The 27,405-nt window shown below is 40.7% G+C and overlaps 1 protein-coding gene across 2 annotated transcripts in view; it reads left to right on the top strand.

Annotated features, from left to right (window-relative positions):
- The window catches only part of Pappa2 (pappalysin 2), a 248,725-nt gene that overhangs the window by 101,679 nt on the left and 119,641 nt on the right, over positions 1 to 27,405 (top strand). For both annotated transcript variants that reach the window (XM_006496824.4, NM_001085376.3), the window contains 8 exons: positions 1,346 to 1,639; positions 3,731 to 3,923; positions 7,556 to 7,677; positions 10,348 to 10,837; positions 13,641 to 13,769; positions 20,133 to 20,224; positions 23,830 to 24,023; positions 25,918 to 26,064. In XM_006496824.4, the coding sequence (XP_006496887.1) occupies positions 1,346 to 1,639; positions 3,731 to 3,923; positions 7,556 to 7,677; positions 10,348 to 10,837; positions 13,641 to 13,769; positions 20,133 to 20,224; positions 23,830 to 24,023; positions 25,918 to 26,064 (1,661 nt within the window). The remainder of the gene's footprint in view (positions 1 to 1,345; positions 1,640 to 3,730; positions 3,924 to 7,555; positions 7,678 to 10,347; positions 10,838 to 13,640; positions 13,770 to 20,132; positions 20,225 to 23,829; positions 24,024 to 25,917; positions 26,065 to 27,405) is intronic.

Here is a 27,405-nt window from a genome sequence, read left to right as displayed (position 1 = left end):
ATATACAAATATAAATGCAACCTTGTGAGAATGTTTAGTGCTTTTCCTACGTATATGTTATCAGGGATGGATAGTTAGTATTAAATGACCAACTAGAAGACTTCTTCCTGGGGAAGATGATTTCTTCCTCTTTGAGAAGTCATTAATTGCTTGCACCTTTCCATTTAAGGGTGACTTTCCACAAAATTTCTCCCACTGAGCTTGGCATCTCAACTGGTGTGACCGATTTGCAGGTCTTGTTTTAGGCAACCATAATGCTGAAATCTCATAGGTGCAGTTTTCCTAGCCTATCAGAGGAGACATGATATTGAAGTAGCTCTTTAGGTCCCCTGGCTCTTACAGTTTTTCAATTCTGTCTTCCAAGATGTTCCCTGAACCAAAGGTGTTGTCAATGGACATACCACTTGGAGCTGAGCATTTCATGGTCAGGTGTTCTCTACATTTTTGATCAATTGTGGACAAGTAATTCTCTTAACTCATTTATTAAGCATCTAGTGTGTATTGAACACCCTTTCATTTATTATGTGTGTATCCACATTCATGTGTGGAAACCAGAGACTGTTGTCGATGTTTCCTCAGTCATTCTTTACCCAAACATTGATGTAGAAGATCTTATCTAATCTGAAACTCACCAGTTCTGCTAGACTAGTTGGCCAGCAAGCCTCAAGAATTTCCCTTCTCTACCTCCTTAATGCTAAAACTCAGCTTGTGCTCCTGCTCCAGTCGATTTCATATGAGTAGCATGGATCTGAGCACAGCAACTCATACTTACAAATCAACCATTTACTGACTGAGCCATAACCACAGTTCCCAAATAATCCTACAGTACACTGATGCTAGCACAGTCATCCCCTCTTTACAGGCAGGGAAGCTTCTAGGAGACAAGATGGGTAATGGCAGATAGTATATAGTGGGACTAGGCAACTCTCTGGATGCTTCTCCCTGGATCCCAACCTCATGTGCACCTGCCCATAGTAATGGCTCTCCAGCCAAGCTTTTAAAATACTAATGCATGAACTAACTCAGAAATATTTGTTGAGGTTAGCAATTATAGCTTCATTTTTCATTCTCCTCAGTGATTTAATTTATATCTGGGGCTGAGGATCTTTCACCTCTTATACATATATGTTTGGTCACAATAAAGACCCAATGACAGAGATTAGAGAAATGTTTGCTAATTAGTTCTGAAGGTGTCCATAGAACATAATTAGATGCCACTACGTTAGTTATAAACTATTTTTGTAGAGGTTGAGATGGACTGTTTGGTGTTTGCCGAAGATATAACTAAGGGTAGCTGCTGTTCATTTATTTTTCTCAAAGGTGTTTTGCAATCTTTCCATTACAGGTGGTGTTGTCCTCAACCCAACCTATTATGGCATGCTTGGCCACACCAACATCATGATCCATGAGGTGGGACATGTCCTGGGACTCTACCATGTATTCAAAGGAGTCAGTGAAAGAGAATCCTGTGATGATCCCTGTAGAGAGACAGTGCCATCCATGGAGACAGGAGACCTGTGTGCTGACACTGCTCCCACACCCAAGAGCAAGCTGTGTCGGGACCCAGAGCCAGCTAATGACACCTGTGGCTTCACCCTCTTCCCAGGGGCTCCGTTCAATAACTACATGAGCTACACAGGTATCACCACAAGCCCAATGTTTTTGTTTCATTAAGATCATTTAGTGTCTTTGGGAATTGGTAGGCTGTAGCTAATGGAGCCAGGAAGATTCATGTCACATGAATACTTTGTGTTGGGTATTCCTGTATTTTCCGTGTGTTTGTTTGAAGTTTGACAAAATATTGAGATAGTAAATGGTCTTGTTGATTGGATTCTCTTCCATGAGAGCTTGAAAGTGAAACACATTTCTGTCTTGAATAAAATGGGGCAAAGTTGGAAACCCTCTTGAGATCTATTCAGCTTTTTACAACGTGATGATTCTCATTGAAGCCTCTACCCTGAAGGCTCTCTAGTCTGATAGTGATGAATAACAGAACTCTGGGTGGAGATATCCTTTCATTACTTTTTCAGATAGTGCTAGAGAAAGTATCCAAGGAGCTGAAGGGGTTTGCAACCCTATAGGTGGAACAACAATATGAACTAACCAGTACCCCGAGAGCTCATGTCTCTAGCTGCATATGTAGCAGAAGATGGCCTAGCCGGCCATCATTGGGAAGAGAGGCCCCTTGGTCTTGCAAACTTTATATGCCCCAGTACAGGGGAATGCCAGGGCCAAGAAGTGGGAGTGGGTGGGTAGGGGAGCAGGGTGGGGGGAGGGGAGGGTATAGGGGACTTTCAGGATAGCATTTGAAATGTAAATGAAGAAAATATCTAATAAAAGATGAAAAAAAAAGAAATGAAAAATAAAACAAAAAACCAAGCTGACTTGATTAAGTGAAGCACCAAAACCCTTTTATCCTATGTAAAAAAATCAGATTTTCTTCTAACTTAACATTGACCCTTAGCTGACCTTTTATGTACTATGCCCAAAACCATATTATTTCATTTTTAAAATGGTGCCTTGTTGGATCTGGTGAAAATTACATTGTGTGGCCTTGTTCTTCTTGGGGTCGTCTTCTGGATCATCCTTCTTGCCTATGTCTCAGACCTTCCTTATTTCTGGCAAAAAGTAGCAATAAGTACTCTTCTAATGATGGGTATAATTATAATTAAAGCTGCTAACTACTTTGATTTGATCACCTACTCGAATGGTAAAAGAGGGCAACTTTTTTGTTCCGTGTCTTTATACACTACCTAGAAACTTTTAAGACGTTCCTCTCCAAATTTTATTGTTGTCAGCAATAAATTGAATTCATAAGCATGAACACCTCTGTCTCCCTCAGCAAGGAATGGACAGATGGACTTGGAGATACAGAGTCTAGGAAGAGACTCTGTAAGTACCTGCCACCCTTAAATGTGGTAGAGACAATGCTGAGAAGCAGAATGGGAGGTTGGTCTACTCTAAATAGAAAAGTGCTTGAAATGAAGATCACTCTTTTTCAACTTTATGAAATGTTTAATGAACACAGGGATTTTGCTGGCTCTGACAGTAAGACTGGGGACATTATTTCCATCCCTAAAGCTTCCTAAACATTTCAGCTTCCTCTCTATTGAGCATCTCCAGTGAATACTCACCCACCTTGGGCATGGTCACAGGGCTATGTAGCAGAAATAGGTAATTCCAAACACAAGTGAGGAGACCCTCTGCTGAAACACTGCCCTCTTGTGGTGTGCTCAGGAGGTTGCCATCAGTTTAGGACAGTGGTTCTCTATGTGCGGATCACAACCCTTTTGATGTTGTGTGTCAGATGTTCTGCATATCAGGTGCTTACATTACAACTTATAACAGCAGAAAATTTCAGTTATGAAGCAGCAATGAAATAATTTTATGGTTGGACATCTCCACAACATGAGGAGCCATGTTAAGGGTTTACAGCACTAGGAAGGTTGAGAGCCACTGTCTTAGGACAATCCTGTGACTTCATGACAGCCTGCGACTATAGTAATGACCTTGCTTGTGAGAAAAGCAAGTCTCTGCTTTCCCTTTTCTGTGTCTGAATTTCTTTCTAGAGAAGAATTCATTTCTTTACAGAGTCTGATGATTTCTGAGTCTGTTAAATGTAAGATGTAGGGTGCTAGGGATAGCAAGAGCACAGTGAGATCTGTCTTGCATTTGTGCACTGGTACAGGTTACAGCCTCCACATCTTTTTTTTTTTTTTTGTCTTCACAGATGATGAGTGCACTGACAACTTCACCCCTAACCAAGTGGCCCGGATGCATTGCTACTTGGACCTCGTATACCAGCAATGGAGTGAAAGCCAAAAACCTACCCCCATACCCATACCACCCATGGTTATTGGGCAAACCCACAAGTCCCTTACTATCCATTGGCTGCCTCCAATCAGTGGAGTTGTGTATGATAGGTAAGCAGTGCTCTACTGTTTTTGAACTATTACAAAGGTGGGGGGAGGGGAAGAAGCCCCACCCCCTGAGTCTGCTCTGGGCTCAGCTCCTTAACAGAGCAAAGGGTCTCTCATGGGAGCTAGAGGTATATCACATGTGCTTACTCCATACAAGAGTGGCATTGCACATCTGTCCTAGCCAGCTGTTCCTCTGCAGGGTAGAGTTTCCGTTTTGGACAGCGATGACTGGGGAAGGGGGAGCAGATCATGTTCCTTTAGTCAGTTCTCAGGGAGAAAGAAACTGTAGGGGTTTATAAACTGAAGCCAGAATTTCTAATACTGTGGCTGTGCTCTGCCCGGTGGCCATTCTCTGAAACAGTTTTCATCTGTTTCTATCTGCCCCCTCTACTGGCAGCTAGTGTTTTTGTCTTTGACTGCCATGGTAAACACTTAATACATACTCATAGAAGAAAGTCACGATATGATACCTGAAGCCAATTATCATTCTTCATTTGCTTACTTATAAAACCTAATCAGGAAATTTGTTACAATAAGATAGATAGATAGATAGATAGATAGATAGATAGATAGATAGATAGATGGATGATAGATAGACAGACAGATATTGTGTGTCTGATGTGGCAATGGGTAATGTGGTTTAAGTGAAAAGGCACCTTTGACCCATGTAGACTTTGCTTTCTGGAAGCCTACACCCAGATGCTGAATAATGGGGAGGCTGCTTTCCCTTCAGTCCTGCTGTGTGGGAGACACTGACATCTGGCTTCACTTGTTTAATGTAATCCTTACAGTGAGCACCATTCATGCCTGTGAGTGGGAGACCCATGGGGCTGGCTCAAGACCCCACAACAGGTGACTCAGGGGGAAATCCAGAAGCGAGGAGCACAGACTAGATGAATACTTTGAATTTTCAGTTTTCCCATTTAGCAGGTAGACAGCTACTCCTTCATTTTTCTTAATATAATATTGTATTTGAGAATTTCATATAATGAAATTTGATCATATTTGCCTTCATTCCTCCCTCTGACTCCTTCCAGATCCACCCTCACCTTTTCCATGTCCCCAAATTTGTGGCCTTTATAATTAAAAAAAAAAAATCCCCTTAGGTCCACTCTGTGCGTTCCACATACTTGTGGGTGTAGGACTACTGGACTATGACTCTCCTTTTGACAGCACTTTACTGTGGATATCTAAGTCCACCTACCCTGAGCAGACGGCCCTGGAGTATGCTCTCATGCTCTCTGGATTTAATGGAAATCCGAGGTTTGGGACAAAGGAGAGATGAGGATATTCTAAAGCCAGTAGATTCTTCTTCAAAGTGATGTTCACAGTTTCTTGAAATCCTCCTTCCTTGACTCATGCTTAGTCATGACATCACTTAGCACTCACAGCGCTACAAAGTAGCCTGCCTTGTCATCAGCGCCCAGATTTTCACGGGGTCCTTTGGTGATTCAGCATCCATCTATGCAATGTGTATAAGAATCCTCTTCCTGCAAGTGTGACCTTGTGTAGCTCTGGCAGCACCAGCTGAACAGTAAGTCCTCTGTGGGTACATGCAAACCCGAGTTTTACATCAGTTTACGTAACACGTGTAAACAATTTAATCTTTCAATTCTCTCTCTGGTACAAATGTTACGATAAAGCAGACATCAGCACTGGCTGGCTGAGAGTCTGTTGGCGGAAAGGATGGCAATTTGCCTCCTTTTCCCAGCTAGGTAGGCTGCAGTTTTGAGGCCTCCTAGCACGTGTGCTGGAGAGACTCACGTCACACGTCCAGCAATTTGTGTCATGCCTGGAGTAATGTTTACTCCACCCTTGTAGGTATTTGGAATCCTTGTGTCAGAGAGGAGCCCCAGCTACGCACTCTGGAGCTGCTGCAGAAAGGCAAATGCATCAGGGAAATGTGGTTTGGAATTGTGTCCACATTACAACGAGAACTGCGGGAATGAGAGGGTGGGCCTTCACTCCACCTTCTAGTTGCCAAAGTACAACACTAGATAGTGTTTGGGAGCTTGCTCAAAAGAATTAAGGAATTTGTGATATTGGGCAACTGACTTAAGGCTTTTTGAGTTCCAGCTTTCTCATTTGTAAGCATGGTAGCTTCACAGGGATTAGAAAGAAGTTAGGAAAACCACAAGGCTAGGTATATGCAAGGTGCTTAATAGATGGGGGCTCCTGTTATAATCATGGCTTTTGTTTAATAATATGGTTTCATTAGTGTGTTATAAGATAATAATCTGCTAGTCATATTTTTTGATATACTACTTCGATTTGAAGCTAGCATTTCAGATATGCTGTTTACAACTGGGTTTCTAAGAAGATTCCAAGTATGAGAGAGCGGGGTGGTGGTGGTACACGCCTTTAATCCCAGCACTCGGGAGGCAGAGGCAGGCGATTTCTGAGTTAGAGGCCAACCCGGTCTACAAAATGAGTTCCAGGACAGCCAAGGCTATACAGAGAAACCCTGACTCAAAAAAAAAAAAACCCAAAAAACAAAAACAAAACAAAAAAGCCAAGTGAGAGAGAGAGAGAGAGAGAGAGAGAGAGAGAAAAGAAGAAGGAGGAGGAGGAGGGGGAGGAGAAGGAGGAGGAGGAGGAGGAGGAGGAGGAGGAGGAGGAGGAGGAGGAGGAGGAGGCAGAGAGGACAGAGGGCAGAAGGGACAGAGGAGAGAAGTCTCAGAAAGTAGTTGGTCCTTGTTACTTAGTATAGTTATCTCTACATGTTCTGGTTACTCCAGATGTGATGCTTGGAAAACCTCCTTATGAACTAAATGATCTCACAGACATCCTTACAAAGGGTTGGTTGAATGCAGTCGTGAGCTGATTCTTAGAAACATGAGAACTGAGCAGACTGTGATATACATACAGACCCAGAAGTCAAAAGAGGATGGATATAAATTTGCAGCACCACACAGCAGTGTCCTGAGAAAGGAGCCAACCACAGGGGTGTGTATAGCAAAGCATGGAGGAGGCAGGTTATGCACCACCAGGAAGGCCAGTGTGTACTGAATAAGCCCAGTAGGAGTAAGGATGCTTGAAAAATCCATTTGATCATTATAAGAGCATGTATTTCCTGGAGCAATGCCATGGGAATGGAGCATGGTATGGTGGGATGTGTGCTAGAGTTATGATTGTGAATGAACTGAAGGAACTAAGGCTGGAGATGGTTTGCCATACCATCCACTATTAATAAGGAATTGTGAACAATTGCTTCAGGCAATGGAGAATCAAAGGTCACTACACTTTACGTTTTTTCTTAGGTGTGTAGCTAAAAGTAGGGGTTTAAAAGTCATAGAACATAGAGCTAGTGACTTCAATCAGAAGAGCATTGTTTTTAGTGGACAGGCATGGGCTTTCTATGCCTTTCTGACACTTGTTTACTGAATAAGAAAGGGGTTTTGTGTTGGTTCAGAAATGATTCTAGGACAAGAACTCCCTTGTGCCTTGTGGGCTCCTTTCTGACTCTGTTAAACTTTTCTTTTTCCTGATTTTGAGGTTTCTCACATCTTGCAATTTTTCACAAAGATGAGCTCCACAGTAGAAGAACCTGGGTTGCAATGATAAATATGTCCACTTGTCCCTCAGGGCCTTAATTCAGCATAATAACACTCCTTCTTCAAACTTTCTTTCCTCAGGGCCCCTGACAGCATGTGTAGTGCCTGCACTGAAGATGGGACATTCCGTCAGTATGTATACAAGGCATCCTCTGGGCGGGTGTGTGACTCTTCAGGTTACTGGACTCCAGAGGAGGCTGTGGGTAAAGTACCACGGACTTTTGACTAATATTTTAGTGGCCACTGAGCATGAGCAATGGTGGATGAAGCACTGGTATATGTCTGTGTGGTTTGGCATGTGGGTATAGGAGGGTTTGCTGAATATTCCAGGGTTCTTGAAAACATGACCATTGCTTCTGTGTGCTGAGTGCCCTGCCTCGGTATAATGTGCCAAAGCTGTGAGGGTGCAGAGATTTAACACAGGGGGACTGAGAACTCAGCCCATCTCAAGGGTAACCTCAGGGTGAGCTGGGGCCAGAAATGCTGTGTATGTCTACAGGTCCCCGGGGCAACTTCAGTGTGTAACGCTGTAAGCTAACTGCTTACTCCTCTATATCAGGAGAGTAATAGAGAACACATTGCTAAGAACACTCATACACTGGCTGAGCAAGTCTGGGTGGGGGCAGGGTGGACTAGGTGTTCCACACGGATTGTTCTCATCTACACTCTTTTATGAGTCCATTAATCACTGGTACTGGTTGTGCTTTGAATGTGATCTAAGCTAGGCTCTAGAAGGGAGAAGATGGTTTTTGTTATTTCATTTCCTGTCCCTCCCCTGGGTTATCTAACAGCCTCACACTCACTCACATATGTACATCAGAATCTGGAAGACAAATTTCAGCATAAGTCTTTCCATTGCCCATGCAGAAAAGGCTGTTGACACCGCTTCCAGCCCCTCAAGCTGAAGATTCTGACTTCTGCCCTCCCCTCACCATCTTTTGCTTGCTTGTTTGGCTGTGAGGGTTTTTGTTTTGTTTTGGTATTTTCGTTTTTTTTTTTTTTTATTTGTTGCTGTTATTTTTTTTCAAGATAGGGTTTTTCTGTATACCCTGGCTGTCCTGGAACTCATTCTATAGACCAGGCTGGCCTCCAAATCAGAGTTCCACCTGCCTCTGCCTCCAAGCACTGGGATTAAAGGAGAGTGCCATTGTGCCTGGCTCTCCCCCATTTTTTTGATACTCATCTTGTTATTATCTTCTTGACATCGCTACCCTTTGGAGATTATTATATCTACAAAATTACTGAGAAAGGTGTTTTGGAAACAGTATATTTGAATTAACTTTTAGCCTTGATTGTGACAAGACAAAACAGAACAAAAATGACCCACGAGTCTACAGTGACCACCTAATGTCACCATGGGCTCTTAGTTATTCAAGTCATAAGGCCTGAAGGGGAAAGCTGGATGGAGGTGATTGACAGGACCGATCATAGAGGAATCTTTTTAAAACAGAAACTTGGGGGAAAGATAGAAAGCAGGTGTGAAACTCACAGGGATTGAAATGTTTTTGGAGATTGGTGGTCCACCCAAAGCCCTTTCTATGGCAAACTCTTCGGTGTTGGGACTTTAATGCTGGTCTGACTCCTTGACTCAGAACTGTTTTTCTTTTAATTTGGGGGAAAGTTCAAGGCTATCTGACAAAGGGAAAGAGAATTTGAAATTATGGTTACAAATTCTTCTATCCTGAAACAAACTAAGTCAACCTCCGGGCTTCTGTTCCATATTTCACTTGAGATCATAATAAACTTTTGACAGAAAGTGCTTCTGCTGACAAGACTATGGGGACCCTGGATTTGCTAGTGTTTAGAGATAACCACTGGAAAATTCTGCTAAGAAAAATTGGCTTACATTTGCCTTAGAAGGGCAAATGACCAGGTCATTGTTTTAGAAGTTGTTTGGTTGTTTTGTTTTGTTTTTTTATGTATATGAATACACTGTTGCTCTCTTCAGACACACCAGAAGAAGGAATCGGATCACATTACAGATGGTTGCAAGCCACCATGTGGTTGCTGGGAACTGAACTCAGAACTTCTGGAAGAGCAGTCAGTGCTCTTAACCACTGAGCCATTCATAAATCTTATTTATAAATGAGAAAAAAAATCAAGACTCCTAGCTCCTGGTGCAGTGTCTAGTAGAGCCTCATTATGGGTAGTCCTTGCTCAGTACTTTTAGTTCAATTTCTCTCATGTGACATAAAAGAAAAAAATGATACTCATATGGATTATTTTCCCTGAGCTGGCTGTAATATATTTGGGATATTTGATATTTTTTTCTTCCTTATATTTTTGCTTGGCTGATGAAGTCTAGATTTTCCTGTTCCATCACGTGTGTTTATATTTCCTGGTTTCCTATACGTGGTCACTTGCCTTCATAGAAATACTTGAACTGAAATAGAAATCACAGTGCATGACTTTAAAGTTTGGCTAACAGTCATAGTGCCAAGGTGGGAACTCAGGAAATAAAAATTTAGTTATGAGAACCAGAAAGAGCATAACAATAAGTTGAAATGAGCATTGGGCTTTAGAAATGTTAACATAGCATAGTTATTAATAAACTATGTGTAAATAATTCTCTGCTCAATTTTTTTCATAAAGACAGAGCTTAATTTCTGTGCATTAGCCTTATAGTTCCATCTTATGACTGCATTATCCTATTATGTTTCCACTACCCAGGGGCTCTCTTGCTTGAAAGTCACCGTGTGCAAGTGACAGAGTAATGGGAACAGACACTTTTGTTCTGTGGAGACACTCCACAAAATGACAAACTTCCTATAAGAATTACAAAGTCTCCTTCATCGTTCTGTCTGCTGATATGGACTGCTCCTTTGATGGTTTTAATGGTGGTTCCTCACGCATCTTGTCTTTCATCTCCCCAGGGCCTCCTGATGTCGATCAACCCTGTGAGCCTAGCTTGCAGGCCTGGAGTCCTGAGCTCCACCTAAACCACATGAATATGACCGTGCCCTGCCCAGCAGAAGGCTGTAGCTTGGAGTTGCTTTTTCAATACCCGGTCCAGGCGGATACCCTCACCCTCTGGGTCACTTACCTCTCCATGAACTCTTCCAAGGCATTCTTTGACATAGAGATCTTGCTAGAACACAAAAAATCTATGCACCTTGGACCTTTAAACACTTTTTGTGACATACCGCTCACCATCAAACTCCACATGGATGAGAAGGTCATGGGAGCGAAAGTCTACACCTTTGATGAACGAATGGAAATTGATGCTGCTCTCCTGACCTCTCGGCCCAATAGTTCCTTGTGTTCTGGATGCAAGCCTATGAGTTACCAGGTTCTTCGAGAGCCTCCTTTTTCCAGTGGCTTGCCCATGGTGGTGACACATCCACACAGAAAGTTCACAGATACGTAAGTTGGGCAGTAGAATCTTCCACATCATGAGACTTCTGGGGACTTTATTCCAATTTGGTTATTTCTGCTTCCACTTTTAATAATTGGTGTTTTTAGTTGGAAGAGAGTTCTGAAGTTCAGGAGGGAGTTTATCCTAAGTGACACATATAAAATGAAGAAAAAATATTTCACAGAAAAGGGAAAGCAAGTATTTTGACTGCCAATGTCATCATTATGGTACTGGGGAAATTGGTGTATGAGGTATTTCAGTTGAGTGAGTGAAATTAATACTAAAGTTGACCAGAATCAGATTTTTCTGTCTTGTGGCAATTTTATTTTGGCTTCTTTCTTGTAGCTTTCCAATAATGAGCATGGTTTCCATAATTTTCAAGTTATGGTAAATTCTTCCATAGCTACACTGAAAGGTCACGGGTCTCTCATATGTTACACACAGCTTCAGAATTCATCCATAATGTGTATTTTATCTTTTCCTTTCCTTTTAAATTTCATCCTCTCCCTTTCATCTCTTTTATTCCTAGTTTTCAATTACTTTATTTAATGTCTCTCCTTCTACACTTGTGAGTTCTACTGTGCTCCTGGCTCTACTGTGCTCAGTGTTGGAGATGTAGACTGGGTTAAGAATTTTATGTCTGCCTTGGATGCTGGTATAGTGAACGGCAAATCCTCCCACTTGAGACTCTCCTCAGAGATTGCATGGAGGGCAGAACAGGGTACAATAGCTTTATCAGAGGGGTCATGTTAGTTAATATTTACCACATTAGAAATAGTGAGTTTATGATGCAGACTTTTTCATTATTCTATGCATGGGCTAGATGATAGGCTCTAGATTGCTTGTTTGATCCCAGGATAACATATTACATACATTGGGGACCTGAGACAGCAGACATGGCTGGGAATGTGAAGACCCTTTCCTCATGACCACTCAAGCCCTATCTAGGCTGCTTCTCATGGGTGAATGGCTGCTTCTGGTGGAATTCCTAGAAGCAAGGAGAGCAAGCTCCCCATTACTTGTAATTTCCCAGTCTCTGATACAAATTTGTCTTGATAATGTTACATGTAAAATTCCAAATTCAAATGATAAACCTAATTTTTTTTAAAGGAGAGACGGGAGTCACACAAACAGTACAGGTGTGCATCTCTGCTGGGGTAGATCTTTGACCACAGCTTTAAAACTTGGGAAGAAAATGTCTAGTTTGAGCTCCAGTATAGTCTTTCCATGGTTGTTCTCTTATTTAACATCAGAAAGTTGAAAAAAAAAATGGCTAACAAAGAAAAGCAAGCAGAACTCAGATCATGAATTAGAAAGAAAAATAGCATGATTTAATTCTGCATTCAGGCAGTTGATTATTTTTTAATGATATCCACATATAAATATTTAAAGCCAATAATATCTTGTTTTATAGATAGGACACTAAGGCTTGGCTTACACTTGGTTTCAGAGCTAATAGAAGGACATCCTAGGATTCAAACTCTATTTCCAACTGGTCATACCATTCTCTTTCCTCGGTAGAACCCTGCCCTTCACAGACCCAGCTCATGGGAGGCCTAAGTTACCTGCTGCTGTGTTTTTCCCTTTGATAAAAATAAACACACAACATTCCCATCCATTCCTGTTTCCAGCCACAGAGCGGTGTAAGACTTTTAAGCATGGTTGGACAACAAGAAACCACACAATAAAGGAACCCAACCACCACCATTGATTGGAGTAAAATTGGGTTTGCTTTAAAAACAGCATCTAACATTCTCAGGAGAGGACTTCTTTCTCAAAAAGGAAAACTAATTTGAAAATTTAAGAGTCTTTAATATTTAGGTGTCTTTCCTATTAAAATACTTAAAAGCCAGTATAGAAGGTTTTAAAGGTATTTTGGAGACCCTAAGACATTTCCTGTTTGCTGGTTGCTACATCAGATTGTGGGGCGGTGACTCTGTGGTTGCAGTAAAGAGTCCGTCTAGAAAAATGAGAATCATGGCAGGAAATGCTCACTGCCCACTCCCGGCAGTCCTAATAATTTACTGAGATCATGCCCTCCCAGATACTTGCATCCTATCTTGAGCTGGGTGGTGCTTTTCCAATTTGGACAATCACTGGATAAAATTAAGATGAGGCAGAATTCCTCTTTGTTACCTGCAGCCAAATTCATGAGGTCTTTTAATGCTAAATCAAAGTCTTGGGTCAGACACTCACCACTTAATCAAAGAACCAGGAACCAGAAAGTGTGATGCATTCCTCCAATCTCTCAGGTCAACTGTACCAACTCCATTCTTGGCATTTGGAGGTAGAGGTCAATTTAGTGCGTTTTTAACTGGAAATTTTTACTTCTTCCAAGTGGTATTGAGTTGTATACTTACTTCTATGAAATACTTGCTCCAGGCTTTCCAAGTCAAGAATTCTCTCTTAAGAAAACCGTGGTCTACAAACCCAAGAAAAGATGTGACTGAGCCCATACACTGAAATTCTAATCTTCACTTAGTTTGGTTACTTTAAAAATATAGTTTGCTGGTTTTTCAATAGCTGCTCTAGATTTTCTTGGTTCAAAACATTACATGACATCCTCCTACTTTCTCCAGGACTATTATATTAAGTGTTAACTCACCAAGCACTTACTATAATACATTTACTAGTGGAGAACATTTGAGGCCCATAGAAATACATATATATTCAAACACGAGGTTGTTCATAGGATTGGGCATTTATCTTTGTTTCATACAATTGACACGTTTCCCATTTCGTTTTACGTAAGAGTTTCCTTAAACCCATGTGAACCAACAACAAAGGTCGGAATCTCATTGATTTCCACAGGGAGGTCATCCCTGGGCAGATGTATCAGTACCAAGTTCAAGCTGAAGCTGTAGGGGAACTCGGAGAAGCTTCACCTCCTCTGAGCCACATTCACGGAGGCCCTTACTGTGGAGATGGGAAGGTAGAAAGGTAAGTCGCATGTGCGAGAGACAGGTCGCGCTCCTCTGCTCAAAGAGGTCAATCTTGGGATGAGCTTGACTCAACCTAAAAATGCACAGGGAGGAGGGCCCGCGTGAATCTGTGGACATTCTGGGGTCCTAAGAGGTCACTGGAATCTCCGCGTAGTGCCGAAGGGGTTTATTCAACACTGGTCCCAGAGTGCTGAAATACAGGGATGTTACTCTGGGGCCCCCTTAAGGCCTCAGTGAAGAACTGCAGGACAGGTTAAATAATACTAAAAGAAGGATGCGATTTGAACCAAAGGTCTGCTTGTTCAGTTTTATTAACTGGGTGTGATTTAAGGAAAGGGAGTCACTCATTTGGCCCACTTACAGCTCTTCTGTAAACATAACCAAGGAAAAGATATAATTACTCCTTGGATCATTTTTCTAATGGCCCCTGTTGCCAATCTAAGGAATGAACTTGTCTGTTTTGCCTGGAACCTGTCCAAGTTCAGTATGGACACATATCCAGTCCTAGGATACCTAGGGCAGTTGGCCACTCCTCACCCAACATATCCTTCATACTCATCTAACCCTATTCTTACATAAAGCTGCGGGGAGTAGAAATCTGGGAGGCAAATTCTGCAAATTATTAAGATGGCCCGTTTTTCACTTTCTTGGACGAGGAAAATATATATTCAATTCTCTAGCCTTTTGTGGGATTCCACCCAACAATGGACCACTAAACATTTCTTGGTCTTTTGAGATTCGCAGATATGGTACAATCCTATTCCACCACACTAAAGTCTAAATACTAAATGTTTTTTTTTTCTCATCTGCATTCAACACAGATCATTAAATATGTAAATCCCACTCATTTGTCCTTGCTCCTCCCTAGATCCTCCTCAGTATGCTAGCTCTCTGCTGGTGCTGGTCTTCAATTGTGGCCACCAAAGAGCCTTGGGATAGCACTTGCCTGTGTGTATTTAGCAGATAGTGGTGCGGGAACATCTTCCTAACTTCGTAGACATATTTACTCCCAGCTCGTGAAACAGCTTAACTAGAGGCAGTGATTCTCTGCTAGTGGGTCTCACAAGGTTCTGTGCCAAAATGAGCTTCTTCTGCTTCTGTTGCTTCCTCGGCTGGATAATCTGTACTACTGGCCCACGGAGTCATTTCTGAATCCCAGTTGTGCTTCACCTGGGGACACCCTAATACACAAGGCAAAAAGGAGCCAAGTCAACTGTTTAACCCACTTGGTTCCAGATAGAAGGCTATCAGGTTGAACACTAAGGAAGGCCCTGAGAGTTTGAGCAGCACTCATTCGGAAGTTGATTTTCTTGCTGCACACTGTCTACCTGTCATCTGACACATGTGGCGCTTAAGACTTCAAAATGTGTTGTATGCAGCTAAGATGTTCAATGTGTATCCTAATATAATTAAGGTAATTTCATTTTTGAACTGAACCTCAATTTAGTTGTTAGGAAAAAAAACTTAAGTATAACTTGAAAGTTTGAACCGGCTTTAATAGATGAAGCCATTCTGACAATGAATATGAAGTTGAAGTAAAAGGCAAGTATTAAAAAGAGATTTAAGTGAAAATGCATTTATTGAATGCTTCAGTGTTTGGGATACAAAAGGAATGCTAAAATCTCATTCATCATTTTATATTGATTAAAAATTCAAATGGTAATATTTTAAGTATCCCCAATTGGACGAAATACAGTATTATAGTTAATTCTACCTCTTTACTTTTTAAGTGACTACTAAAAATTTCAAGATCACGCACAATTCTCATTTAGATTTCTATGGGGCAGCATTGGACAAAATGAATTTTCTTCAAAATAAAACTGTAAATTTGCCTCTTTCTGAGATTGTGTCCTAGACCCCAGGCAAGGAGACAGTAGTGTAGAGTCTATTGGCCAATTCTCTCTCCATACACAAGTAAACAAGGAATGGAGCTTTGGGATGCATCCTGAGTATCACATGGTAGACCAGGTACCTGGGGCAGTCTCTTTCTATTGATCCATATTGCCTTTGTCCGAAGAGAATGTGAAGGGGCTAGAGAGACTGCTTAGCCGTTAAGAGCACTGGATGCTCCTCATAAGGGCCATGTTCAAGTCCCAGACCACACAAGCTGGCTAACAATGGTCTGTACCTCCAAGCCCAGGGGACCTGACACTCTCTTCTAACCTCTATTGGTTGCAGCTGCACAGACATTCATGCTGGCGAAACACTCATAAATGTTAGAAATAAATAAATCTTAACAATATTTTAAAAATGTATGACACAAGATGTATGTATAAGGTAGTTTTAGGGGGTGTGACTATTTTAAAAAACTTTTTTTTGTCAGTTCTACAAACTGGGCTAATCTTCAACTGCTCAGTCACATACAATTCCTTCAACTATGCTTTTCCTATGTTTTTATTCCTGTCTCCTATTTTATCTTACAACTTAAAACATGATTACTATGTTTAACATCAAAGCCATAGTCTTAATATTTATAAATATTCTCCTGTCTAAATCATCTTTAATTCATCTCCTTAGTGTTTTTTGAATAATTACTGGAACTATTTGTGATATTCTGGTTCTGAGAGCCTTTTAGAACTTTAAATAGTTTTATATATGAAGCTAAAATATATACCGGTTTGGACATATTGAAATGTGAAAAAGAGAACTGTAAGTCATAACCATTTTGTAATTGCCAAACTTTACTTTCTGGTGTAAGTTTAGACTTACTTTTTTTATTTTGTTCCCATAACATGCTTTATAAAAGAAATCTCAATGTGGAGTAACTTACCTTCCTAGACCTACATTTAGACATTAACTAAAGTTCAAAGATGACATTTTCTTTTTCCCTGTCATATATAACATTCACCACTAAGAAGTAGGAAAAGTCACTTGAACCCTAGTGACGTCATTGACTAAGACACTTGCAATTGGTGCTACATGAATCTCTTTTTTATATATAAACAAGAGATTCAACTTTAAAATATTCTGAATTTTATAACTTCACCTTCATAGAGGAAAATAATGAAGTGAAAAATGATTTAAAAATTAGGTAAAATTAATAGAAAATAAGATGACACCAATGAGCTATAAGATGACACAGGTTAGCTATTTCTATTTTGTTGGCTTTGCTGTTTTGTTAGAGAGAGTTTTACTGAGTGTCCAAGGCTGACTTAGAAAATTCTATGTGTCTCTAGAGTAGTGTATAACTTGGTGCCCAGGAAAATCAACTACTTTTTAATATGGCCAATGTTTTTTAATTAAACATATTAAATACCTTTACATAAAAACATTACAAATGCAGAAATCCCATGTGAAATTTCTGATACATTGTGTAATATTTCAATAGGCTAGACACACCCATCTCTTCACATATCCCTCTCTTTAAGTGTAAGCAATTAAAATCCTCTCTAGCTTCTTGAATACACCACATATATTTATTTTAGTCAGTCCACTGAGTAATAGCATATGAGGACTTCCTCCCATGTCACTGTAACTTAGAACACACCAGTAATTCTTTCCTCCATCACTCTTTTTTCTCTGATCACCCCAGTCTCAGTTAACTAACATTCTACTTTCAATGTGTATGAGATCAACTTCTTTTTTCCAAATATGAGCAAAGTCACAGGATACTTCTCTTTCTGTGCCTGCTTTACTCAATGTGGTCTCCATCTCTATCCATGCTGTCCCAAAGCACTGAATTTCATTCTTCCTTGAGACTAGATAGCATTCTATTAGATGTGTGACACAGTTTCTTTTTCCATCCATTGATACTTAGTTTCCATCTCTAAGCTATTTTTAATAATGTTCCAATGAACATGGAAGTACAGACAACTCTTTGACATACTATTTCCTTTGGATATACCCAGGAGTGGAATTTCCAGATTACATATTAATCCTGTGGTGTGTTTGTGTGTGTGTGTGTGTGTGTGTGTGTGTTGTTCTACTTAACTTCTTTCATCCAGATTTTATAATTTTCATTCTAAATGGAATTGCTTTCTTGAATTCTGTTGCGCGCGCTCAACTGGCCAGGAAGAACGACGCTGCTACAGGATCCTTCTGCACACATTTATTCAGTCCTGTTTCTTCTTTCTCCATATATCTCCCTTGTTTATATCTCCCTTGTTTTTATATCTCCCCTGTTTATATCTCCCTTGTTTTTATATCTCCCTTGTTTTTATATCTCCCTTGTTTTTATATCTCCCCCACTAATAGTAATCCTCTCTCGAATAATAATCCTTCCTCTAACCCGGGCCTCTTACTCTTATATACTCTCAGTTCCCATCCACGCACAGCAGGCCACGCCACTTCACCAGGCACGCAGCTTCAGCTAATCAGGGCATCAGGGGCAAATCTCCACCAAATTGGATTCACCTGTATCCTGGTACACCTGCGCAGCACTCAAGATGTTTGTGTCTTATATGAGGAAGTCAGGTGCAAGTCATATGACTTAGCTGCAGTCTCTGGCGCCTTTGGGACTGCCGCCACACCCGCTCCCCACAATTCCCCCTTTTTTCTTTTTTGGCAGAGAGAATGTCTGTAGATAGCCCCCTGCAGCCATGCCCCTTACCCGTCCTTGGGTGACAAACAGCATTGGTTTGATCCCTGTCTTAGGTTGGTGACATGCCCAGGGAGTCTTATCACTGACTACCTCTCTATTATGCCAAGCCACTCCTGGGGAGATTGTGTTTTGCTTGCAGCAGGTGCATCAAAAGGCCAGGATGTTGATTAATCTATGGCCAGATCTTAATTGCTGCAAGCAAGCCTCATGGGTGAAGGTAGAGGTCTGATCCCCAGTGTGCAAGCATAGGGGCCCTACACAAAACCATCCCTTAGGCTCATCACCCAGAGAGGTCTTGGCCAGCTCCCGTGTCGTTTTTCCTGGGGGAAGGGAACTAGGACACTGAACCTTCATGCAATCAGACATGCCTTCCACAGGATGCCAACAGCAGCTATCCTCTGTGCAGTGCTTAGCCTTGCACCCCACGGCATAACGCAGCATAATTTCTTTTAGAGTGGCAAACCAAATCTGAGATTGTCCCGCCTCCACTGCAGCAAAAGCCTATGCTACCATGGCGAAAGTGCGGGCCGCACACTCTGCACCTAACACATGTGCCAAACACAAAAAACACACACACTATAACAAGCATACATCCCAGGGCTCTCATCCCCGCTCATCTTCCCTGAAGCAAGGGATAGATAGCCAGAGGGGCTATTTCTTTAAGGGGAATTCAGGGATCAAAAAGCGTGGAAAAATTTGAATGTCATGTCGAGCTGGTATCGGCTTCTGGAATACCGAAAGGATCTCCCATCTTGGCTCCATCGTTTGTGCTTGTGGGATCATCCACCACATCCACAGGGGCAACTGGATCAGGACGCTCATTCTTGCAGCGTCTCACCAATCTCTCCGGCACCCAAAGAGGTTCCATCTGGTCCTCTATTTTATCCGAGGTCCTTCCTAAACTCCCGGGTTTCGGCACCACTTGTTGCGCGCGCTCAACTGGCCAGGAAGAACGACGCTGCTACAGGATCCTTCTGCACACATTTATTCAGTCCTGTTTCTTCTTTCTCCATATATCTCCCTTGTTTATATCTCCCTTGTTTTTATATCTCCCCTGTTTATATCTCCCTTGTTTTTATATCTCCCTTGTTTTTATATCTCCCTTGTTTTTATATCTCCCCCACTAATAGTAATCCTCTCTCGAATAATAATCCTTCCTCTAACCCGGGCCTCTCACTCTTATATACTCTCAGTTCCCATCCACGCACAGCAGGCCACGCCACTTCACCAGGCACGCAGCTTCAGCTAATCAGGGCATCAGGGGCAAATCTCCACCAAATTGGATTCACCTGTATCCTGGTACACCTGCGCAGCACTCAAGATGTTTGTGTCTTATATGAGGAAGTCAGGTGCAAGTCATATGACTTAGCTGCAGTCTCTGGCGCCTTTGGGACTGCCGCCACACCCGCTCCCCACAGAATTCTATGTCCCATTATTGGTTATCAGTATACAGTAATGCTACTGTTCTTATAAGTCACTGAATCTAATAAATAAATACAGAAAATTTGAAAGACACAAATCAGCTAATTCCAAGTCTCCATTTATCACGGGGGCTGGTGATGCATTTCTGAAGTTCTTCCAGATGTTCTCGAGCTATGATTCACTTGATTTCTAGGAATTCCCACAACACTCTGATAATACTAATCTACCATTTTGCTGACCTCACATCTACTTTAAATATTGCTCATTTAATATTTTATGATTATTAAGTATACATTTTTACACAGCTTTTAATTTTTAAAGCACAATGAGAAATTTAAATGAATTTATGGTAGCTGAATGAGTAAAGTCATTTATGTGTGTCTAAATGTATATTTCTAGGAGTATCGGAGAGATGTGTGATGATGGAGACCTGTTGAATGGAGATGGGTGCTCAAGAGCATGTGAACTGGAGGAAGGCTTCAATTGTGCAGGTGAGTCTACGGGGTTGGGATTATATCTTACTTTTAGAGCTCTATCAGTGCATTATTTTGTGAACTGTTAGTGTCCTGTGTCTTAATGATGATTGAAGCAATAACACCAAATACTTCACATATAGTCACTAATTTAATTCTCACTTTAACCATGAAGAAACTAAATGGAGGCACAAAAGGCTTAAATGATTTATTTTTGCTTATTTATCTGAAAGTGCTAGTTACAGTTTAAGCCAAGGGAGAGCAGATCTAGAATTTCATGTTAAACAGATTGTATTGGTCCCTAGCTTGCCCTTACCAAGGCCTTTCTTGGGTGCTCATGGATATACCAAAATGCCAGATAAGCAGAACAATCCTGTAGTTTCTATATACAAATTAGGGTCAGGAAATATTCTAAGGCAGAGGAGAGGCATGATATCTCTTGATATCTATGTTTGGTAGATGAGATCATAAAGACCAGCATAAGGTGCTGGTGTTTCCCGTCCTGGGGAATAAGTGGTGATAAGTTGGAGCTAGGTGACTTCGTATCTAAACTCTTGGCATTGAGAGGTAGCACACAACACTCTCCCTAGTTATGATGAACTATCCAGGAACAAGTTCCTCTGTTGCAGAAGATTTCCCATCCCATACATTGCAATAATTGTCTGGAGTAGAACCCCACATCAAACTCGTCTTAAACATCAGTGTATTTGAAATCGCTTCAGTGTCCTTAACTCTTAAGACCATGTAGCATACTACAATATGTAGAACTTATTATTAAGGTGTTAACTACTACATAAAACATGGTGGCACCCCTGCTTTCCAGCTTCGAATCTCTGAGTCATAGAATCTTAGCATCACCTTCCTGTCTACCCAAACTTTCACCTATGCAAGCAATGATCCAGTGAGTACCATGTGTTAAGTAGCATCACAAGCACCTTAGTGCCTGTTATGCAATAACATCGGGAAGAGACTTTTCCCTTCCAGATAGATGGATCAGGAGTAGTTTAGAGTCCAGCTTTTCATTTAGAGAAGTCGCTTCTATCCAATCCTGAGATATGGGCACATCGTTTCTGCTTACTTAACTCTGGTAATGACTAATGTACTTGAAACAGACGATTCTGCTTAACAACAGCCCTATCTGATACAAATTTTCGTCTCCCAGTTTTCAATTTGTATATTGAGGCTCAGACCATCTTAGTGACTCATCAAAGGGTATACAAGGGCTCTGCCAAGCTGGCTCTGGAATGTAACTTCACTTGTACTGAATCAAGTGAGAGTTTTGTACAATGAAGCTTCAGAGGATACATTTTTTTCCTGTTTTATTTGACTACCATTCAGATAGTTGAAATGCCTCTTCACTATTCTCCTTTCCAATCCAAACATCCCCTCATGTGATTAGGTTTCCAGACCCTTTCCTATTTACCCCAACCTGGCGTGCTTTGTGCCATCAATGCCCAGAAAGGAATCCAATACCCCAGATGCGGTCTGGCTGTGCAGAGTATACCGAACAAATTACCCCCCTCTTTTGTGCACAAGTATTTGTTAATGCTAACTCTGCTTGTATCATTTCTTCTTAGTAGCCACATAGTGGTCACATACTGAAAATAAGCACACATTCTCTGCACACTGCGCCATCTCCAGTGAGGCTCAAGTCTCATTTAACTCAAGAACAGCACTCATGTTGTCTCTATCTCATTTGATCTTTGGACTCAGATTTTCTCAGCCTCTCAACTCCAGTAAGACTATATCACAATTACTATAACTACACTTAAGTACCATATTTCAGCTTATATTTAAGTAATTGGCTGAGTTAAATTGATGTGGTATGTCCTACTATTAGACATCTTTTTGATGAATAAAGTTATCATATGTTAAGCATATGATTTTACTGTTTTATTTTTAAATATTAGATTGGAAGGAGCATCTTAAATGTGATTTGAAACCAGTTTATTATTTTTTTATGAAACTGCAGAAAAACAAAACCCCCAAAAACAAAATGTTTTCCCCCTGTGATTGAAAGAAAAAAAAAGAAATGAATAGGAGTAGTCCCTGAGTTATGGATAGAAACTATATTATATATGTATATAATTGTCATAAATAATAACAAAGGCAGAGAGAGGGGCAGCTTGTTCTGCTGGGAATGTTGTTTCAAATGTACATATGCTGTATGAGACACTGAGGATGCCATGAATTTGATTGACTGCAGATGAAGGCTTTAAATGGGCTTAGAACCACGTCCTATATAGGATGGCTGGCATGGCATGCAGAAGGAGATTTACCACGGAAGGGTAAATCTCAGGCAATTATTAAGGAAAATAATAACTGTATGTAGGTGAGCAGCTGACAAATTACCAGAATATATCTGTGGAATTTCTATGAAGAAGAAAAAAAATGGAATGAAAAAGTATGCCATTGCAATAATAAATCTTAGCAATAATTTTACTGAATAGTGTGAATTTGTATTGAATCTTAATTCTATTTCAGTATCCTACTGCTTCAAGTAGATATGGGAAATTGAGTTGTGCTATCAATATTACTCGCCCTACATTTTGGTGGGCAGCTTCCCACACTGAAAGAAGCCAGTCTACAAAGGGGCAATACTATACACCTAGTAGGAACTGCCCTGTGTGGAGGGATAGAAACTGCCCAGTGCATTCAGGTCATCTTTCTACTCTGACAGTTTACCCCAACTATCCCTGTCTTGTTTGTGTGCTCTGCTTCAGTATGAGATGGTACAGGCTAAGGGAGAAAATGGGCCTATATTTTGTAATTCTAGCTCAAATCAAGCCCCATAGATCATCAGGGTCACTTTTCAAGTCAGGCAAACTCATTTAGATGTGTATTTCTCATTTATAAGGTAAATAATAGGAACTAAAAAGAAAACTGCACATCTCATGGTTATCCTAAGCTGAGAGACCTGCAGCCTCTGTGGGCCAGAGTCTATGCAGCACACTTTCACACAGTTCCTGGGAAGTTATATTCGAGAGAAAAACATCTCAGTGTCAAGAGTAATTTAAAATAAATCTTAATTTGATGAAGAACTCCTTAAATAATTGAATGTTAAAAAAAAACAGTGAAGGAGGCTCAAAACCATCTACATTATACTAGTTCTTTAAGTTCTATTTCTGCTCTTTGCCTATGCCCCATGTATTTCTAACATATTCTGAGTCTCATTCAGATTTTCCTAAAGTACCTTGACTGGACATGATAGCACATGCCTGTAATTGTAACACTCAAGAGGCAAGACAATCAGGAGTTCAGAACCACCCTGGGCTACCTAAGACTCTGTCGCATTAAATCCCAACAATACAAATCAAATCAAATCAAATCAAATCACACAGCCTTTTCCCTACATCTAGTTTAAAGTGCTTTTCCATCATTACCCTGCTCTCCCAAGTCCAATCTCTCCTATAACTTTATTAGATTCTGCTTCTTCCCTCATAAAGAGTGAAAAACCCCTCCTCTCCAACAGTGTTGGGGTTGGAGTTTTGGCTGGTACTGCACTCTTCAATTATCACAAGATTGTCTTTAGAGAGTTGAAGAATTGCTGGGAATACTCTCATTTTAAATTTCCCCTAAAAGATATGAAAAAAAAGTCCTAAATGCTATCCATGTTTTTGCAGGGGAGCCAAGCCTTTGCTACAGGTATGAGGGAGATGGGGTTTGTGAAGATTTTGAGAAGGAAAGCATCATCACAGACTGTGGCCTCCACACTCCTGAAGGATATTTGGATCAGTGGGCTAGCCAGGCTTATTCCTACCATGAAGACAAGGAGAAATGTCCTGTTTCCCTGGTAACAGGAGAACCTCATTCAATGGTAAGTTAAGCCAGAAGAATGGAGTCATGGCTGTCTGGATGTTTTGGAGCTTGCACTTTATCCAAGATGTTATCATCCCTTTTTGCCCCCACGAAGTTCAGAAAAAGATAATGTTAGCTGAGAACCTTCTAGTGTAGTTATAAAATCCAGGACTTCTCGTGTACAATACTCGACCTCAACAATGTCAATCATGTAGCTCAAGGCATATGCAAGAACCTTGAAGTTTAACATAAACTATGTTTGGTCTCTACGTGTGGTGAAGGTTAGTGTAAATGGATAAAAGGCAACAATATAAGAGATCAGAAAGTCTGAATTACACAGCTGGACCCACTGCTATTACCTTTAGTATATGAGTTTGGACAAATTACTTAACTTCTTTGAGTCCACATTTATTGATACTGTTTGCGTATAACAGGCCAGTGGGGAGTAATTTTTATTTAAAGTATTATTGTAGAAGTGCTAGAGTTAGCAGTTAAAGTGAAATGAGTGAATTCTTTGAATTTTTTCTCCTAGCAGGAGATCTTGGGAAGACTCTCACAGACTATACTAATGGGATTGGTGAACTGAGATTGAATACTAAAGACAATATGAAGGGCAATTGACTCTTGGGTACCATTCCTGATGGCTCCATTGCCAAATAGATTCTCCAACCAATGATCAAGATAGTCTTCAGAGATACAAGATAGTCTTCAGAGATAAAACCAGGCCTCTGGGTATTGTAGGCCAGGATGAAAGAGCTGTATTACAAATTCCTGCTTTGAGGAGGCATTTCTGAATAGGTAGAAGAAGGAGCTATTCAAGGTGCCTGTCTCAGTGTCTCATCAAGGATGCCAGTATGGAAATTCCAGAACTTCTATTCTTAGTCTGTAGTTTCCTTTTTCTTGTTACTAAAATGGCTGTTGCTACTGTAAGCATGAAATCAACATTTCATGTGTGTGTTTGTGTGTGTTGTCTGGGGTTTGAACTCAGGTCCTAGCTCAGTCACTGAATGCTTTGTCACTGATCTGTGCTCCCATAACCTTGCATTTACCTTTACACGGTGGGAGGTGAAGAAGAAATCTGCTCATAAGGATGTTTGTGCACAATAGCCGAGTGTTTGCCCATGTTTATTGGGAAAATGGTAAATTTTCTGGATGCTCAACACTAGATTTTTACCTCTATCTTACTGGTCTATTTAGTCACCCTCATTTGTAGGAAACCATGAGGAAATGAACATTTACATAACTGGATAACTTTGGACAAAGCTGATATTCATGAATGAAAAGGTGATGGGCAGGAAGATACAATGAGGCAACTAGCCTTTTCTGCCACATTCTCTTTGTCAAGCCATGCCATTTGTCTCCTTGGAGTTCTGGTGCTCAGTGACAAAGAGTCAGGAGAACTGGAGATTCTGAGTTCATGGCAGCTCTCTGAAGTGGCTTTTAGTCTAGCCTGAATGTGTTCTTTAATTGTAGTGGGAGATATTCCCTGGAGTTTTGCTTCTTGGGTTCTCTACCAAGCCAAGCACTCCCTGTCTTCCTGGTTAAGTATCCTCCCTACAGGGTCAGTTGATGCTGATTGATAAGGACCTAACCATCTCCTGAAAAGAGTCGAAAAGCGAACCCTTGGATCAGTTACCTGAAGTGTGCCTGAATGGTTCTTTGGGCATGGTCCCACACGGATGATGGACAGGGAGTTGTCCTGTATGTTTCCCTGCCCTGACAAGATACATCTTGAGGGTAACAGCATTGAGAAATTCTTCTATATGAACTGTGGATTTTCTGCATTCTGTATCTACTAGTGTGGACATTAGGCACTTAGAAGAGAGAACAGTGGGCATTGTGCTAGAGTGCTTTCTTCACTTTATTTATTTCTTGCATGACAGACTTAATTTGGAATTGATACTGAATTTCAGATCTGTACTTCATGGCACCCGGATTCATCCCCATATCATTCCTTTCCTGGCTGGTTTCCCTGTGTCTTCAGTCTGAAGAAAGACCAGGATGCAGGCAGTGAGCAGGCTAAAGATAGCCTGCAGAAGGACAATGAAATTTGGCTTGAAGTAAGTGACCTAAATATCTATCTGTAAACCCTGTAAATTGAGACACACATGTGTGCAAGTGTATGGATAAAACTTAGCATTTGATTGATTCATTAGAGATTCTCCTTTTGTTATCTCAAAGTATTTACATCTTACATATACTTTCATCTCTCTCTGAAGTTTAGGCTTCCTATGGGTAATCACTCTAGGAAAGTGATATGTACCACAACTATGTAAAATTAGAAACAGATAGCTCAAATACTCTAATTAACCATGGAAATAGAGGCACATGGTGTTTAATATCACTATTGCAAAGACTCCACTATGCTGTTTGTCTGTGGCATTGCAAATGCATCGAGTAGATTTCTTTCTTTTGCACAATTTTGACTGTTTTGTTGTTGTTGTTGTTGTTACTTGAGATAGGTTTTGGGCAGCTTTTTCATATTTACATCTCTAATTCCTCTGAAGATTTTGTGCATTGAGTGAGGTAGAGGTTCTCAGCCTCTTCCCTGTGAATGCTTAGTAGATCTAGAGAACTCAAACCCATTACCATGTGGAAAACCTGCAGCCGCATGCATAAGATGGCTTGTTTATTGACACTATATTATATTTATTGATTCTGCACTTTGCTCTACTAGTTCATGTATTTTTTGCAATGTTAGTACACTTCTCAGAACCAAATATTCCAATCAGTCTTAAATCCCATGGTGTAAGTTGTAAAGATCCTCCATTTTCCTTCAGAATGTATTAGCTATCTTAATTATTATCCTTTAAATTTTGTATGAATTTTATCAGCTGTTTTTTGTTAAGGCTTGATAGGGGTTATCATTTTTCCTAAGTTTTTATATAACCAACCAAAGAAATGTACACTTTCATTTTTAATTATTTTTAGTGTTTTTGTTTTTGTTTTGTTTTCAGGGCTGTGCATATTCTAGACAAGTTTTCAACCATCGAGCTACAATTATGCTTTAAACTCGTGTTTGTTTTTCTGATAACTTAAAATAATACTTTGATAATGGTCTTTTAGTTGTCCCATATATATGTTCTTACACATACACATTCATGCACGCATACACATGCACATGCATGTGCACGCGTGCATGCTCGCGCATGCACACACACACATACACGTCCGCGCACACACACAGAGGGAGGAGAGGCAGCCCTTGCTTCACATGACATTGTGAAATCAAAAATGACTAGCCAAAGGTAACAATAATAAATACAAAGATTATAATTGCTTCGTGGCCTCTAAGACATTTTTTTACTTCCAATGCTCCTGTATTTTAGATTAAGCATATGTGGGAGAGTAAATATAACAGAGCTGTCTTGACTCTTTAGCTCATTCTGAACAATGGCAAG

Source organism: Mus musculus, chromosome 1, assembly GCF_000001635.26.
Source record: "Mus musculus strain C57BL/6J chromosome 1, GRCm38.p6 C57BL/6J".
NCBI lineage: Eukaryota > Metazoa > Chordata > Mammalia > Rodentia > Muridae > Mus > Mus musculus.
This window is presented reverse-complemented; position numbering and strand designations above follow the sequence as displayed.